Source organism: Lathamus discolor, chromosome Z (genome assembly GCF_037157495.1).
Source record: "Lathamus discolor isolate bLatDis1 chromosome Z, bLatDis1.hap1, whole genome shotgun sequence".
Classification (NCBI taxonomy): Eukaryota; Metazoa; Chordata; class Aves; order Psittaciformes; family Psittacidae; genus Lathamus; species Lathamus discolor.
Window position 1 is genome coordinate 61,730,886 of NC_088909.1, and position 14,750 is coordinate 61,745,635.

General features: G+C 37.3%; 1 protein-coding gene across 8 annotated transcripts in view; it reads left to right on the forward strand.

Annotated features, from left to right (window-relative positions):
* PRRC1 (proline rich coiled-coil 1) overlaps nt 1-14,750 on the forward strand; it is a 28,987-nt gene that overhangs the window by 1,453 nt on the left and 12,784 nt on the right. For 4 of the 8 annotated variants that reach the window (XR_010608598.1, XM_065661679.1, XM_065661681.1 and 1 more), the window contains exons 2-5: nt 4,125-4,279; nt 6,012-6,140; nt 7,550-7,660; nt 9,918-10,060. Coding sequence is in view for 7 of the 8 variants with exons in the window: in XM_065661679.1 (XP_065517751.1) it covers nt 6,032-6,140; nt 7,550-7,660; nt 9,918-10,060 (363 nt within the window). In the remaining variant the exon portion in view is untranslated. The remainder of the gene's footprint in view (nt 1-4,124; nt 4,280-6,011; nt 6,141-7,549; nt 7,661-9,917; nt 10,061-14,750) is intronic. The other 4 variants (XM_065661683.1, XM_065661684.1, XM_065661682.1 and 1 more) reach the window with 4 other exon arrangements.

The window sequence follows — 14,750 nt, forward strand, 5'->3', positions numbered from 1 at the left end:
TGTATAAAGTCTGTGGCAGAATCTACTAGATTCTGCTTGATAAATTTTTTTTTTTTAGGTGAAAAAGTCTTAATAGTATGCTATGAATATAAAACAGGTATAGGAAAGTTCTGTTTGTTTTTTTTTTTTGTTTTGTTTGGTTTTTTTGTGTGTGTGTGTGGTTTTTATGCTTTTGGTTGGTTTGGTTTTTTTTATGTGTGTGCGGTTATTTTTTTTTTTGGTTGGTTGGTTTTTGTTTCCTTGCCTACATATCACTCTTTAAGGCTTTGGACTTTAGAACAAGTCATTTAACACCAGGTGATTAAACTGATGATCCCCTTATGCCCTTCTTTTGGCTACAGGGAGACTCTGTCTTCTGGAACTTGCCTGCATTTAGCAGACTCGAATCTGATGAAAATTTTATCCCTGTCTCTGTGCTGTCCCTTTCTAAAATGGAATAAACCAATGTGAAGGGTTTTTCAGATGGAACTTTAATGACTAACAGTTCAACTCTGGTTTTGTTTAGTTTTAGAGTGTTATCTTTTTGGTAGGTGTCAGCTTCAGCTTAATAGCTGAAGACTTCTTTTGTCGTGTTTTTTCTTGCTTTCTTCTTAGGCATTCTGTTTTTTCTCTCTTGTTTTTATCTTTTGTGAGTTGGTGGGCTTTATTTCCCCTTTGATCTCTCCTGTTGAATCTCCTGTATGTGCCTGTGAATCTATCAGTTGATGTAACATTTTATTTGAAGAGATAGTTGCACTGGGAATGGCTCCAAACAATTTATTTGTTCAAATAAGTAAATAAATGTGCTTTATTCTGAACAGCTTCAACTTGTGGTTAGCCATTAACAGTTTGTGTAACAAGTACTGTTATGCACACTTAATTAATCCTAATAGGCAGAGCGATTTTCAGGAGAAGTTTAACAGCATTTGAATTTAGTTTTCCATTTTTTTTTCACTTTAGGCTCAGTTTTGGGAATAGTTTTGCGTCTTAGAATTCTGAAGTATTGTGGAGTGGGTTTCTTGGTTTGGGTTTTTTTTGGTGTGTGTATGTTTTGTTTTAATTAGCAGAAGCGTCTTCAAAAATACAAGAAAGGGTTAATTAAGGGTGACTGAAAATATGGCTTCACTATAAATTCTAAAGTATGAATTATTTCTAGAGAATATGTTTTTATCCATGTGAGATTTGCTAATCTCAATTTATAGGTAATCATATTGTTAACCTTGAATATCTTTTTTTTGGAGTAACAACCTGAAGAATGCTTTCAAATATGGTTAAGCTATTAAGATAATTGCAAAAGACTAGTGCAAAGGTGATTACTCCATATGAAACTTAAGTCAAAAGATGAGTAATTTTTCAGTTTAGTCTCTAAATCAAATGATTTCATTCCTATTTTAACATGAGCTGTGTTAAAAGTTTCAGTTGGAAATTTAGCCTGGTTTTCCACAGGCCTTGCGTTTGGGAATTGGGTTAATGGATGAGATTTCAGCTGGTAGGAGTCTGTATAGTTACTAGACAGCTATGGGACAGACCTAATGATTCTGTGATTTAAATTAAGCGCATGCCTGGCAAGTTCCAAAATCAGGGCAAAAAAGCAGAAAAAGCTTTAAGTTTCATGTAGTAACAAACCCCACCAAAAGCTATAGAGATGTTCCTGATGTACAGGTCAATGTAATTAAAAAAGAGCAAAACCCCAAGGATGCTTTTTCAGGTTCAGATTCCTAGAGTGCAATGGTGAAGGAGCAGAGAAGAGACAACATCCCAAAGCATCAGGCTGGATGTGGTTCTGAGCTAGTTGAAGATGTCCATGCTCATTGCAGGGGTATTGGACTAGATGACCTTTGAAGGTCCCCTCTAACCCAAACTGTTCTATGATTGTGATATACTACGTATGCTGCCTATTCTTTGTGTTATGTGGGTTTAACATTATCCTTGTAGTGTCTTCATTAGTACTTACAAAGATCAATGTTTTAACCAAGTAAGTGATAGAAGCCTAACAAAATTCATGCTTCTACATCTTCAGTGGGTTATTTTGAGAATGACTGATCATTGGGAATGTGTTTTTTTCTATGCTTTTCTCTATTTTTATATTCCATATCTGCATAAACCAGGATTTTCTTCTAGCTAAATGTGAGATTATCAAATTGGTGAAATTAATTTATGGTCACAAATCACTAGATGGCAGTACTGCTGTTATTTTCACCTAATTGTACTTGCTTCAGTTTGCTTGTCTCAGTTTCTCGTTTGTTTCTTCAGTTTAGTAATACAAAGTGTTCTAGTTTGCAGGAGGGCAAAAAAGTAATTTTCTTAAGAAGTTGGGCTGAATTTTCAGATGCCGCGTGCTGCAAATTAGGTGGTTGTGGCTTGGGCTATGAAGTATTATTACTTCCTTTTTTATGTGGGTTTTTTTTTTTCTTTCTTTTTTAATAATGACTGAGAAGACAGACCAGTTCCACACCCACCAGTCAGGCATTAGGGATTGGTAGGCTGATCTTACTGGGGAATATTTTCCTGCATCTCTCCACAGAGAAGTTAGAAACTCTCATTGGAAACTGCTGAGGATGGAATCCTATTAAAAGTCTGTGGATTGCTTGGTTTCCACTGCTGTGTTGTTCTTCCACCATAATGCTTCCCTATTTTTCACATATAACTGGTTTCATAGGCCATTTAGATTCAGGTGTTAAACCATACATCCTGTAGGATGAATTTTAATTATATGTAATGCTGGATTCTTTCAACACAATGAGCTATTAGCTTCCAGTTACAGCTATTGAGCAGTTTGCTGTCTCTTCCTTTTGTGTTTTCCTTCTTCCATATCTTCTCTTTCTCCTTAAACTTCTTTTTAATAATTGTTATTGTTTGTGTGTTTTCTTGCAGCACATGCAGACTACAACTAGCTTACGTTGAGAGCTCAGTGTATAGAAAGCTGTTATTTGTGCAGGCTTCACGTTAGTCCCTGCCATGTCAGGACTTCACAGTGAGATTGATGGTTGTGTGAGGGGGTAAAGTAAAGGGAAAAGAATATAGGGGCATTTTGGCTTCAGGGTTCTCTAATTGGTATGGGGATGGGTAGATGGTAAGGGAAAAGAGTGAAGGAAAAATTGAGAGTGGGAGGAAAATACGGGAGGCTGTTGTGGTTGTGCATTGGAATTTGTCTGCTATTTCAGTGGAAAGTAGAGTTCATCTTTTCCCCATCTGGTGGCAGGAAGCCAGTTGATTATAGTGGTCAATATATGAAAGAGTACTAGGGTCATAGGATAAATTTAAGCCAGACACAAGAGAAATATCAGTATGCTTGTGACTGGACATCACTCTGAGAGTATCCAGCTTACTCAGACACACTGCCTAATGGTATGTACCTGAGCCTGCAATGACTGAGGGAATGGAAATAAGCTTTACAACTGGCCGGGTTCCCCTCCCAGGCTTCCATCTCCTGTCCAGGATGGATTTACAGATGGCTGGCTTTCTCAGAGGCTTACAAATGAGAGGAGATTAAAATTTTAAGTTGGTTCTATGTTTGGTGTTGTTTGTTTTTTTGTTTGGTTGGTTGTTTTTTTTTTTTTTGTTTTGTTTGGGTTTTTTTGTTTTTTTTTGTAATTATATTCCAGCAACTGACTCATAATTTTTGCAAGTTTGGGATTGCTGTATTTAATAGTTGCTTCATTTTTCACATTGTAAAGTTAATAGAGTGAAGCAACTATAGAGTTACTTCCATTTATTCTATTTCCTTACTTTGCAGATGTCAGATTACATTTTGGGTAGCTTGTTCCTTTCTCCCCTGTTCTGCCCCTCATCCTTCCAATAACTCTGTGAAGCTTCAAAAAAGCTTTGTACAGAGTGTTTTGAAAAGCCTGGAACTTTTCCAGTCATTCTACATGGCCACAGTATTTATTTTAAGTAGTAAGCACCTCTCAGCAGTTTTTAATCATGGCATTAGGTGAAATAAAGGGGCAGATTGAAAGAGCCTTGATAAAATAAAATGGGTCTGGGAGGTTTTGATCAGTGATTACTTCAGCTGCACAATGGAAAGTTCTTTCTTGCTTTGCAGTGTATAATTGAAAGAATGACTTTAGAAATACTTCTCGAAAGGGGAATGTAAACTCATTTAACTTGATTAAAAACATAATCTTATTATAATCTTATTGCAGATTCTTTCACTTAGTGAAGTTTAACAGAAGACCATACAGTTCTTTTTGAAGAGATGATGAGATGTACTCGTTCTTCAAGGACAGTCAGTGCCACACCAAGCAATTACTGACCTTTGCATCCTATTGGAGGAGAAGCTTTTAAACAAATTGAAGAGGTATGCGGAACCTAAAATCCCTCTGTGATGAGAGTTTTCACATAAGCTACACATAAACCACATTTACTTGCTTTCTGAGGCCGAGCTGAAACATTTAATCTTGAATTGCTTATGCAAAGCATACTGGTTTGTCAGAGGGAGATATAATTTGCGATTTTGATACTTGCATTTGTTTTTGAGACTAAGCTTTTCAAGATTAACATTGACATCCTTTCTGGATTTTTCAGTTTGGCAACAGTGGTAATTTTTCCTCCATATCGAACTTGAGTTGTATATACATTTAAATCAACAATGAGGCAATTAGGAGGGGGTTGAAAGAGGAAAACCGGTATTTTTGTAAGTGGAGTTATTTTTATATACCCATGGGTATTTTTATTCAACACGTTATCTAAGCCTTTTCCTCTCTAAATTGTTAAAGGGTATAAAGCTGGCAATCCTCAGTTGCTGCTGATGTAATGGATATGGTAGAAAATGTTTGAATCTATTTTTCATACGTATTATTACTTCATACAGGATTGTTATTTCATGAAGAAATGTCACCTTGGAGTAGTACAAATCATTGCTGTCTAGTTTGACAGACTTAGGAGGAAGCACAGGGTTTTGTTAGCTGCCTCTTCACAAACAAAAATCTCCACGTCTTCATTAAAGTCTCAGTTTTTTCCCTTCTCCTATACCCTTTTACATTAGTTTTTAAATAAGCATACTTAACATTTTTGAATAAGCATATAGCTTTACTTTTCTGTAAGTAGTATATTTTAAAGGTTTACTCAAAAGATGTTAGAAGATAATTTCGACGTAATCTGGCCTTCAAAATAAAAGCCAAAGGTTTCAAGTACTTTCACTTCTGATAATGTCACCAGAACAGTATGGCATTTTACAGCAAGTGTTTGTACTGGAAAACTTGTTCAGTGTAAGTTAATTTCAGTGTAATTTAATCTATGCTAGAAGTGAATTTCATCTGGTTTTGTTTAGCTTTTCGGGAGGCTTATTCAGCTGGCCCCAAAACCAGTTCTGTTTGAAGGTGGACAAAGTTATGGTTACAGCGTAGGCCAGTCTGGGTGCCTGGGCCGTTGCTAACTATGTTGCTGTCTGTGGTGTTCAGTAAGGTGTTTGCCCTCAGGTGTGATACTCAGGAGCATCTGTTGAAGTGCTTAAGCCTTAGAAGGCTACAGCTTCTTGGGTAGTTTTGGTTCTTCACTGTCAGAAGAGGGAGAAGTTGATCCTCTGTCTTGCCTCTTGCCAAGTTTGCATTCTGTCATGCATCAGCTCTGAAAATAACAGTTCCTTGTTTGAGTTACTACCACTCAATAATGCAGCAAAATACTACCCCAGAGTTAATTTTTTTGCAATGGGATATGGATTTTGTGAAGTGTAATTACTTCTTTGATATTTCTCACCTAAGTACCAGCAGTGTATATTGGAAACAGTAACTGGGCATGCATGATAAGGTTTTTGGAAAGAGGCTTGGAGTTTGAGGTATTATTGCGGTGGTAAAAGTAAAGGGAAGATACAGGAGAAATCAGACATAGTGGATAATTATGTACTTGAGAATTTTTTTCTTCTTTTTTCTAGAGTTGGTATTTTAATCACCTGCTCTGTTCAGGAATGTAAATTATGTGTTGTGGCCTTTACATTCTAATTTAAAATCTTTCCCTTGTTTCTCAAGATATGCTGTTTTGTTTGTTTGTTGGTTTTTGTTTTTTTGTTTTTTTTTTTTTTTTCTTTCTCACAGCTTTTTGTAGCTGAAAGAAAATGATGGAAGAGAGTGGTATAGAAGCAACTCCACCAGGCACACCCCCACCAAGCACAAGCACAGCAAAGGATGCTGCTGCTGCTGCCGCTGCTACACCTGTCTCATTAGGTACAAAAATTTTCTCAGCAGCTTGGTCACATTTATTCCTGCTTTTTGAAGCACAGCAATTCATCCAAAAACGCTGCAATCAGCATAGTTACAGCGCTCTTCTCCAGACTAATTGGAAGTATTTAAATTGTTTCTTAATCATGCAAGTGTGCTCCTTATCTGACATGCATCTGACAGACTATATTAAATATTTTTTTTATTCTTGAAACCTTTTAATGAAGTCTTGTGGATGCATCTGTGTTTTTTAGGGCAAATAATACCTTCCACTACAGCGCACATGTAGATGAGCATTGTAGAAGGGAATTTAAAACCAAAGAAATTTACAGTATTGTAGGGGATTGTAGTAAACCTGAATAATCACTTGGTTTTTAATATTGTGGGTGGTAATCAAAACACTTTACCTCATTTTTCAAGAATCTGAACACCAAATACTTTATTTTCTGTCACACCTGGTATTGTTCTCATGAGTCACACTAAGTACAGTGGACTCCAAAGTGTAGTGCCCTTAACCCAGGGGGTGTGCAAAGCCATCCACAGGGGTGTGGGAAAAAGTACTAGACCTTCATTAGTATTTCTTGTTCTTTAAAAAATAAGAAAGAAATCAAGCTTTGCTGATATTTAACATACAGCTTGACGCTAGTGTCTTCATTTGATTCGTATGTTGGGACATTCACATGTCCTCAGGGAAGAGTGGGTGTTCCACAATGCAAAGGGGTTGACAGTGTCACCATCATTCGTTTGCTCACTTTAATCATGCTGCAATGCCTTGCAGTTTGTGTGCCTGCTCAAGACAATTTATGGGTTACATTATCTAGTTTTAACTATATTAACCCTCACGAAATGGACAAGTGAGTCAAAAAAGGTTCCTGCAAAGAGACAGTGCATTGAAAATACTACTAATAATGCAAGCATGGACAAACCAGAAGAAAGTGAAACATTTGAGACTTCTCTGACTCCTAATACGAGCTCTTTGCCATTGTTTTTATCTTCTAGTATGGCTAACAGTCTAATTGGATCTGACATAAAGTTGGCAAAAAAAAAATTTTTTTGAGACCTATTTGAAATATATATTTACATCTGGTATTGTTAATGATGCACCTTGCTCTAAGTGTACATTGTGTCTTGAGATAATAGGTAAGGATAGTATGAAGCCACTATAATTAGCAAGACATCTAAAAACTAAGCAGAACATGAAAGCCAATTTTTTTTTTTTTTTTATTATTAATGTTTCAAGTCATATAGTATGCATTCTCATAAGTCTTTATAAGCTTCTTTGGAAATTGCTTACTTAATAGTGAAGATAAAAAGCTGTTTACATTGGGGAAACACTTGCTCTTCCTGACATGGTTAAAATTTCTGAAATAATACATGGGAAACAGTATGGTGACAAACTAAAATGTATTCATCAGCAGATACTGTTGGAAGAAGCATAGAAAATGTTGCTGAAGATTTGAAGAAACAAGTATTAGAAGAAATGACACAGCATGGCAGGTTTCCTGTAAAGTTGCCTGAAAGTACAGGTGTTTCTAACATGTCTCAGCTTACTGCTTTTGCTAAATTCTGTTTCAGTAATAAAGTACAGAAATAACTATTTTATTGTCAAATGCTAAAGGAGGGATGTGCCAGAGAAGATTTATCCTCAACAGTAAATGACTTCTTCAATAAGAGCAAAGTTTTTATTAAAACTGTGTGATTATAACCACAGATGGAGCAGTTACTCTGACTAGGATGAAAACAGATTCTGGAATAATGTTACAGAGATACCGCCACATGTTAAATTTATTTGTTGCCTCATTATTTAGCAAGCTATTGCAATAAAGAAACAAGAGCCAGAAATGCACAAAGTGCTACAGGATGTCATCAGTGTGGTTAATTTAATGAAAATTAGATAGTAATTATTTTTTAGATAGGGAGAGACTACGAATTTTTTTTTTTTTTTGGTATTGCACAGGGGTTTGCTGGTTGCCATGTGGCAAGGTGTTTAAAAGAGTTGTTGAACTTAAAGGTGGAATGAACAATTTTCTTTTACATAAAGACAAGTCTCCCAGATTTGCTGATGTTTCCTGTCACGACAAGTAGCTGTCACCACTGTGCTGCCTGGTATCTGTTAAAAATAAAAAATGCACTCATACTTTGTCCCTTCAAGGTAAAGGTAATATTTTAACAAGGAGTGACACAGTAACTACTTTTTGCAGGAAAGTCATGCTTTTGAGAGAGCATTTTAAAAATTCATACTTGGAAATGTTTCCAACATTATGCAGTTCTACTGCCATAAGCAGTGCAAGTGTCATATAAAAGCTGTCACATCTGTACACATAAATTTGCAAAGAGGACTTCCTGACCTATGTAAAAACATTCCAGAGAGTTTCAGTGGGGCTTAAACCCGTTTTTAAAAATAGTAAGTTGCAATACCTTCTGATTAGTTTGCAAGAAAATTGCTGTCACTGAAGATGGGAATTTGCTAGCTGAATTTCAAGAAAACCTTTGCATGACTGGTTAGTGGGAGTGGAAAAAAGTAGCATGATTTAGTAAGCACAGATGATGCACTTCTTCCATGTAGATCTCTCTAGTTTTGTGAGGTGTCTTTTTCAGCAATTACAGCCGTTAAAGCTGTGTCATAATTGTCTGAACATCAAACCAAACTTTCAGATCATGGTGTTAAACCAAGGTTTAAAAAATAAGGGGGCTTCTTCAATCACATTGCTCACATAAAATATTATTAATAATAATTGTATTATATAGCATGTAAGTAGTTATTGACATTTATATTATTATATTGATAGTATATTAATAAAACAATTTTTAGTGCAAGCAAAAAAGTTTTACTGTTAATGAAAAAAATTAATTCCTCTTTATCACATCCTTTTACAATTTGTATTGTGTATGTTTTGTGATACGCATAATATACTACGCTATAGTGATATGTGTAAATAAGTCAGAAATTGCATGGGATTTGCACACTCACAAATTTTTTACTGAAAAGTGTGTGAGGTAAAGTTTGAAGACCACTGCATTAGTGCAGCTTGGTGTATAGTTTACTGTCATCGGTGTTTAGGCTGAGACTAGTGAGATGCTTGAGCTGATCCAGTAGGTTGCTGCTACAAAAAATGGTAATTTCTGTTTTTCTGACTTAATTTTCTAGCCAAACTTGGTTTAGAGAGCAAAATTAGCTTATCTAAGCATCAGTTGAGAGCCAGACTGGAAAATCTGTTAAAATAGATTTGAGTAATGGAGCAAAGGCTCATGCTTAAATTTTACACATTTTTAGTTTCTTTTGTTTTCCTTTGAATTATGTCAAGCTATTCATTTGCTTGCTCCTTTTTCTGTTGCTACTGATTTCCAGCACTCAGGGTTAGAAAATTTCCTACTTCTCTTTCTTCTATTATGTGTGAGATCATTCCTATCTCTTTGTTCAGAGAGCAACACCCATTCCTCTTTTTTCTTCTAATGAGGGATTATTATGAAAATTTGACTACAATAAAAAGCACTACTGTTAGACTAACTTACTAAGAAAAAATCACTGTTTAATTTTATACATAATGTACAGGCAGTCTCTGTTCTAATAGCAGGTATTGTTGAAGTCTTTTAGAGTAGTTATATCTGCTAACCTTTAATAAGCAGAATTGTTCTGGGGCCTTCAAGAAATGGAGTGAATCAGCCAAGTATTCTGTTCTTCCTGCTTATTTTCTTGTTAAGCTATTGTGTGTTCCTACAGTACAATGAATTAAATGCAGTAAAATAAGAGAACACTTGTGATTTATTTTCCCCCCTTCTTAGATGCTTTGGCAGATCCTATTACTCAACAAGCAAATCTGTCATCAGCTTTGGCTCCTGGAACTGATTCTACAATCACTTTTCCTGAGGAGCATGATGACCCCAGAGTATCAACTACCACAGGAGGACTGTGGGGATTTATAAAGGTATGGGGTTTTGCCTGTTACACTTCATGAGGAATTACTGTTTTTACTGACTAGAAGACATATATTTTAAATGCATGTTGCTATGAATCTCTCTCTGGCCTCGTGTAAGGTGGCTGAAAATACGCTTTTGCTTTTCCTCTGTATGAAAGATGGAGGAGTGTACAAATGCTGGTGTTTCAGGTTAATGTATTGCTGTGACAGGAAGATATGCATACCTAACAAGTTCCGTCACATGTTCTTAAATTGGGGAAGCTTTAGGACCTCTTTAAGACCTGAAAGCTAATTTTTACTTTACAGTGACTGGATGCAGAAAAAGTCTGGTTTACCTCACCAGAGTTCTTTGTATATTATGTTTCTTTATTATTCCCTGATGAACTGAGTTTGATTTGTATGGGATACAGTCTCGCCTGTTACAGAACAAAAATGTCTCTTCAAGGAGAGGAAAGTACATTTCCTTCAATTCTTCAATCAAAGAACAGTTTACCAAAGAAGTGTTTAAGAGATGTAGGACTTTTCTGTTCTGCTGCAAGGCATGGAATATATAGTGCAGAACGGATACTCCTTGTGATGTGATCTAATCATACAGAAGATATAAGCAGCTAGATCAACTTACTAGAATTTCATTAGCCTATAACCTTTTTGGAGTTGTGACAAATGATACATGTAAGTAGGATCATGAAGATTGTGACAAAAAGGTGTAAGGGCTACGAATGAACACTGAAATATCTTCAAGAGCAACAGTTTTTTTTGTACTGTCTCATACTATAAGTGAAGGAAGAATCAAGAAGATTGATAACGGGGTTGCAGAATTTTGAAGTGGCTTTCAAGCCCTTTTGAGCATGAAGAGCTGGGAGAAAAAGTTTTGTGTGTTATTGCAGACTGAGCCCTTCCTTCCTCCAGGAATACACATCTTGGCAGTGATACAGTCTTAAAGAGCAAGAATAATCCTCTGTTAGTATGGTGAAAACAAAGTTGTCATGCTGCCCTTTTCAAGGAGAGATGTCTTTTCATGATCATAAAAACACATCTTCTGTTTTCCATTAATAATGTCGTTCTCTCAGTTATTGTGCACCTCCTAATATTCACAATAGATAGTAATGTTACAGAAGTGAACGTTTTTTTGGTAACTTGATTCTGTAGCCGTTTTGAAAGTACCAGAGCTTGCCATTGCAAATTACTTGAAAAGCCAATCTCATCCATATTACTGTTGCTTTTATACCAGTAGGATCCAAAAGGTGTCATGTTCTTATTTATGGAGAAAGTCCGTATCACTGATTTGAATAATAAAATACAGGTTTTTATTGAAGTATTAAGCATTCCATGTGCTCTCTGTGTTCAGTGATGACCTGTTTTTGAGAATGGCTGCGGTGGAAGAATGCAGAGTCATTAATTATACTGAACCATCAAGTTCTTGATGTATGTAAGCACACATCACAATCTGTGTTTCTTGAAGATCAGCTAGGATGTGGGAAACTAACTGGTAATTATTACAGAAATACATCCTGGATTCCCTGGAAAAGCTTACACAGTAGTTGCAGCAGTTATCTTTATTTCTGTTGTTGAGATAGTTTGAACTACCCTTTTTTCTCTAGTGTTCTTAAGAAATCATACACCTTTTTTCCAGATTTCTTTCAAGCTAGATAATATCCCAAGACTCTTGGCAATCTAAAATTGACAAATTAATTGTCTAGGATTGAACGAGACTGTTTCAGTTCCTTTGAAACATCATCAAAGGTGTCTGAGTAGTTTCCTGTCAGTTCCAAGATGGGTTTCTAAATAGTAGAAGGCAAAGCTGGGTACTGTGGCAGTAATTGCACCTGACAGCTTGTGTATTTAACTGTTTGAGAAATGAAGACAGCTAGGACCTGAATTTTCAAAAGATTTGTGTTTGTGCTCTGCCAGCCTGGAAGATTCTGTATTTGAACCATTTGGATTTATGTTGACTTAGAATTGATTTAGGTAGAAATTCCAAACTAAACTGCATTTTGGTTCAGTGTTGTGCTAACTTAATGTTTTGTATTGGTATAAAACTATGGATTTTCATCCGTATTTGTGCTAGGCTGATGAACATAAAGGCATCTTCCACGGGTAGAAGCAACAGCTTCTTGCTACTCAGGAATCTGATTATCTTTACAAGTTGTATAATGACTGTGTTAGTTAGGCAGGCAAACTGCTGATTGAAGAACTACTGCTTGGCTTTGCATTACTGGAATGATGCCAGAACTGGAAATTCATACTTTAAATGTTTCTGAGGATCTCATAGTGCTGAGTTTTTGTTAAAACAACAGAGAAACTTCATGTTGTGGGAGAGCTGAAGGAGGGATTTAAACTTCCTTGTTCTTGATGGCATCCTGTGGGTACATGAGTAGTCACAAGAGTTTATGTGTTACTCAGTTAATGCTACCATTCAGAAAAGTCTTGTATTCATGAGAAACAAGTGGCTATAGTGGGCCCTGGCTTGAAAAAGCTTAATTGTCTATGAGTGAGTAATTGTTTTGTTTTCTTTACCAAATTCTGCAGTCAGGCTTAGTGTTCTGCACAGAATCCAGAATCACAGAATCACAGAATCCCAAGGGTTGGAAGGGACCTAAAAAGATCATCTAGTCCAACCCCCCTGCAAGAGCAGGGTAACCTACAGTACATCACACAGGAACTTGTCCAGGCGGGCCTTGAATATCTCCAGTGTAGGAGACTCCACAACCCCCCTGGGCAGCCTGTTCCAGTGAAGAGTACCTAAACCCAGTGGTAAACTGTTTCAGTGTGAGACATAGGATAAGATAATCATCATTATTAGTAGCCAAGCAATGTTGCAGTGTCTGTAGAAGTGTGGGATATTTTGTTTTCAGGTGGTTGGTTGTTTGGGATTTTTTTTTAAGCTTGCTACAAAGAAAGCTTTCAAAGGTTGGATGTGGCTTTGAGCAACCTGGTCTAGTGGAAGGTGTCCCTGCCCATGGAAGAGGGGATGGAGCTAGGTGATAGGTAAGGTCTCTTCCAACCCAAACCATCATATTGTTTACGGGAAAGAAGCTTTGCTGAGCAGAACTTATTCTGAAATAACTAAAACTACTCTGATTCTGCAGTTCTCTGGAATACTGTGTAGTATAGTAAGCAAGTGGAAGGATGTATGTGCACAGTGCTGTCCTGTGTAATGTTTGTCATTTAATGAAACAGATACAACAATTTTAATATTGGACTGAAAACAGCCTGTTTACTGAAGAAGTTTGCTAAAAGATTTCTGTGAAATAGTTGCCAGTGCTTTATCTTTCAGTGATTCAGCATAGGTATTTTTCTTCTTTCACCCTGTGATCTTATCTGAATTTAAATAAACTTTTGATGAGATACAGACATGAATTAAGGGTGGTATTTGGGTTTATATTTAATGAATTTTTAGGTCTGTCAGCAGCTCCACCTAAGACTTGGCTGGAGAATGTAGAACATTTTTCCAGCAATGTTAAAAATCTGTTTATAAACTGAGGACTTACAGCTCATTTGCTCTAGAAATATTTATTAGTAATGAGCCATTCAAAAATAGATCCTATTGTCTTTAAGAACATTAGAAAAGGATATTCTTCAGCTTGAGTTATCACAGTCTAAATCTAGCTACCTAGTCTTATGATGCCTATAATTAGCATTAGGAATCTACAGGTTTTTTAAATGCTCCAGAATAGAACTAGATCAAGTTTGTTGTCCACCATCACAGAATCACAGAATCCCAAGGGTTGGAAGGGACCTCAAAAGATCATCTAGTCCAACCCCCCTGCAAGAGCAGGGTAACCTACAGTACATCACACAGGAACTTGTCCAGGCGGGCCTTGAATATCTCCAGTGTAGGAGACTCCACAACCCCCCTGGGCAACCAGTTCCAGTGCTCTGTCACTCTTACAGTAAAGAAGTTCTTCCTGATGTTAACGTGGAACTTCCTATGCTCCAGTTTACACCCATTGCCCCTTGTCCTATCACTGGATATCACTGAAAAAAGCCTAGCTCCATCATCCTGACACCTACCCTTTACATATTTGTAAACATTGATGAGGTCACCCCTCAGTCTCCTCTTTTGCAAGCTAAAGAGACCCAGCTCCCTCAGCCTCTCATAAGGGAGTTGTTCCACTCCCCTAATCATCTTTGTGGCTCTGCGCTGGACTCCTTCAAGCAATTCCCTGTCCTTCTTGAACAGAGGGGCCCAGAACTGGACGCAATATTCCAGATGCGGCCTCACCAAGGCTGAGTAGAGGGGGAGGAGAACCTCTCTTGACCTACTAACCACTCCCTTTCTAATGCACCCTAAGATGCCATTTGCCTTCTTGGCCACAAGAGCACATTGCTGGCTCATGGTCATCCTCCTATCCACCAGGACCCCCAGGTCCCTTTCCCCTTCGCTACTTTCCAGCAGGTCAACCCCCAACCTGTACTGGTACATGGGGTTGTTCTTCCCCAGATGCAAGACTCTACACTTGCCCTTGTTAAATTTCATCAAGTTTCTCCCCGCCCAACTCTCCAGCCTGTCCAGGTCTCGCTGAATGGCAGCACAGCCTTCTGGTGTGTCAGCCACTCCTCCCAGTCTTGTGTCATCAGCAAACTTGCTGAGGGTGCACTCAGTCATCCAGGTCATTGATGAAAATATTAAACAGCACCGGTCCCAGCACCGACCCCTGAGGGACTCCACTAGTCACAGACCTCCAGCTAGATTCTG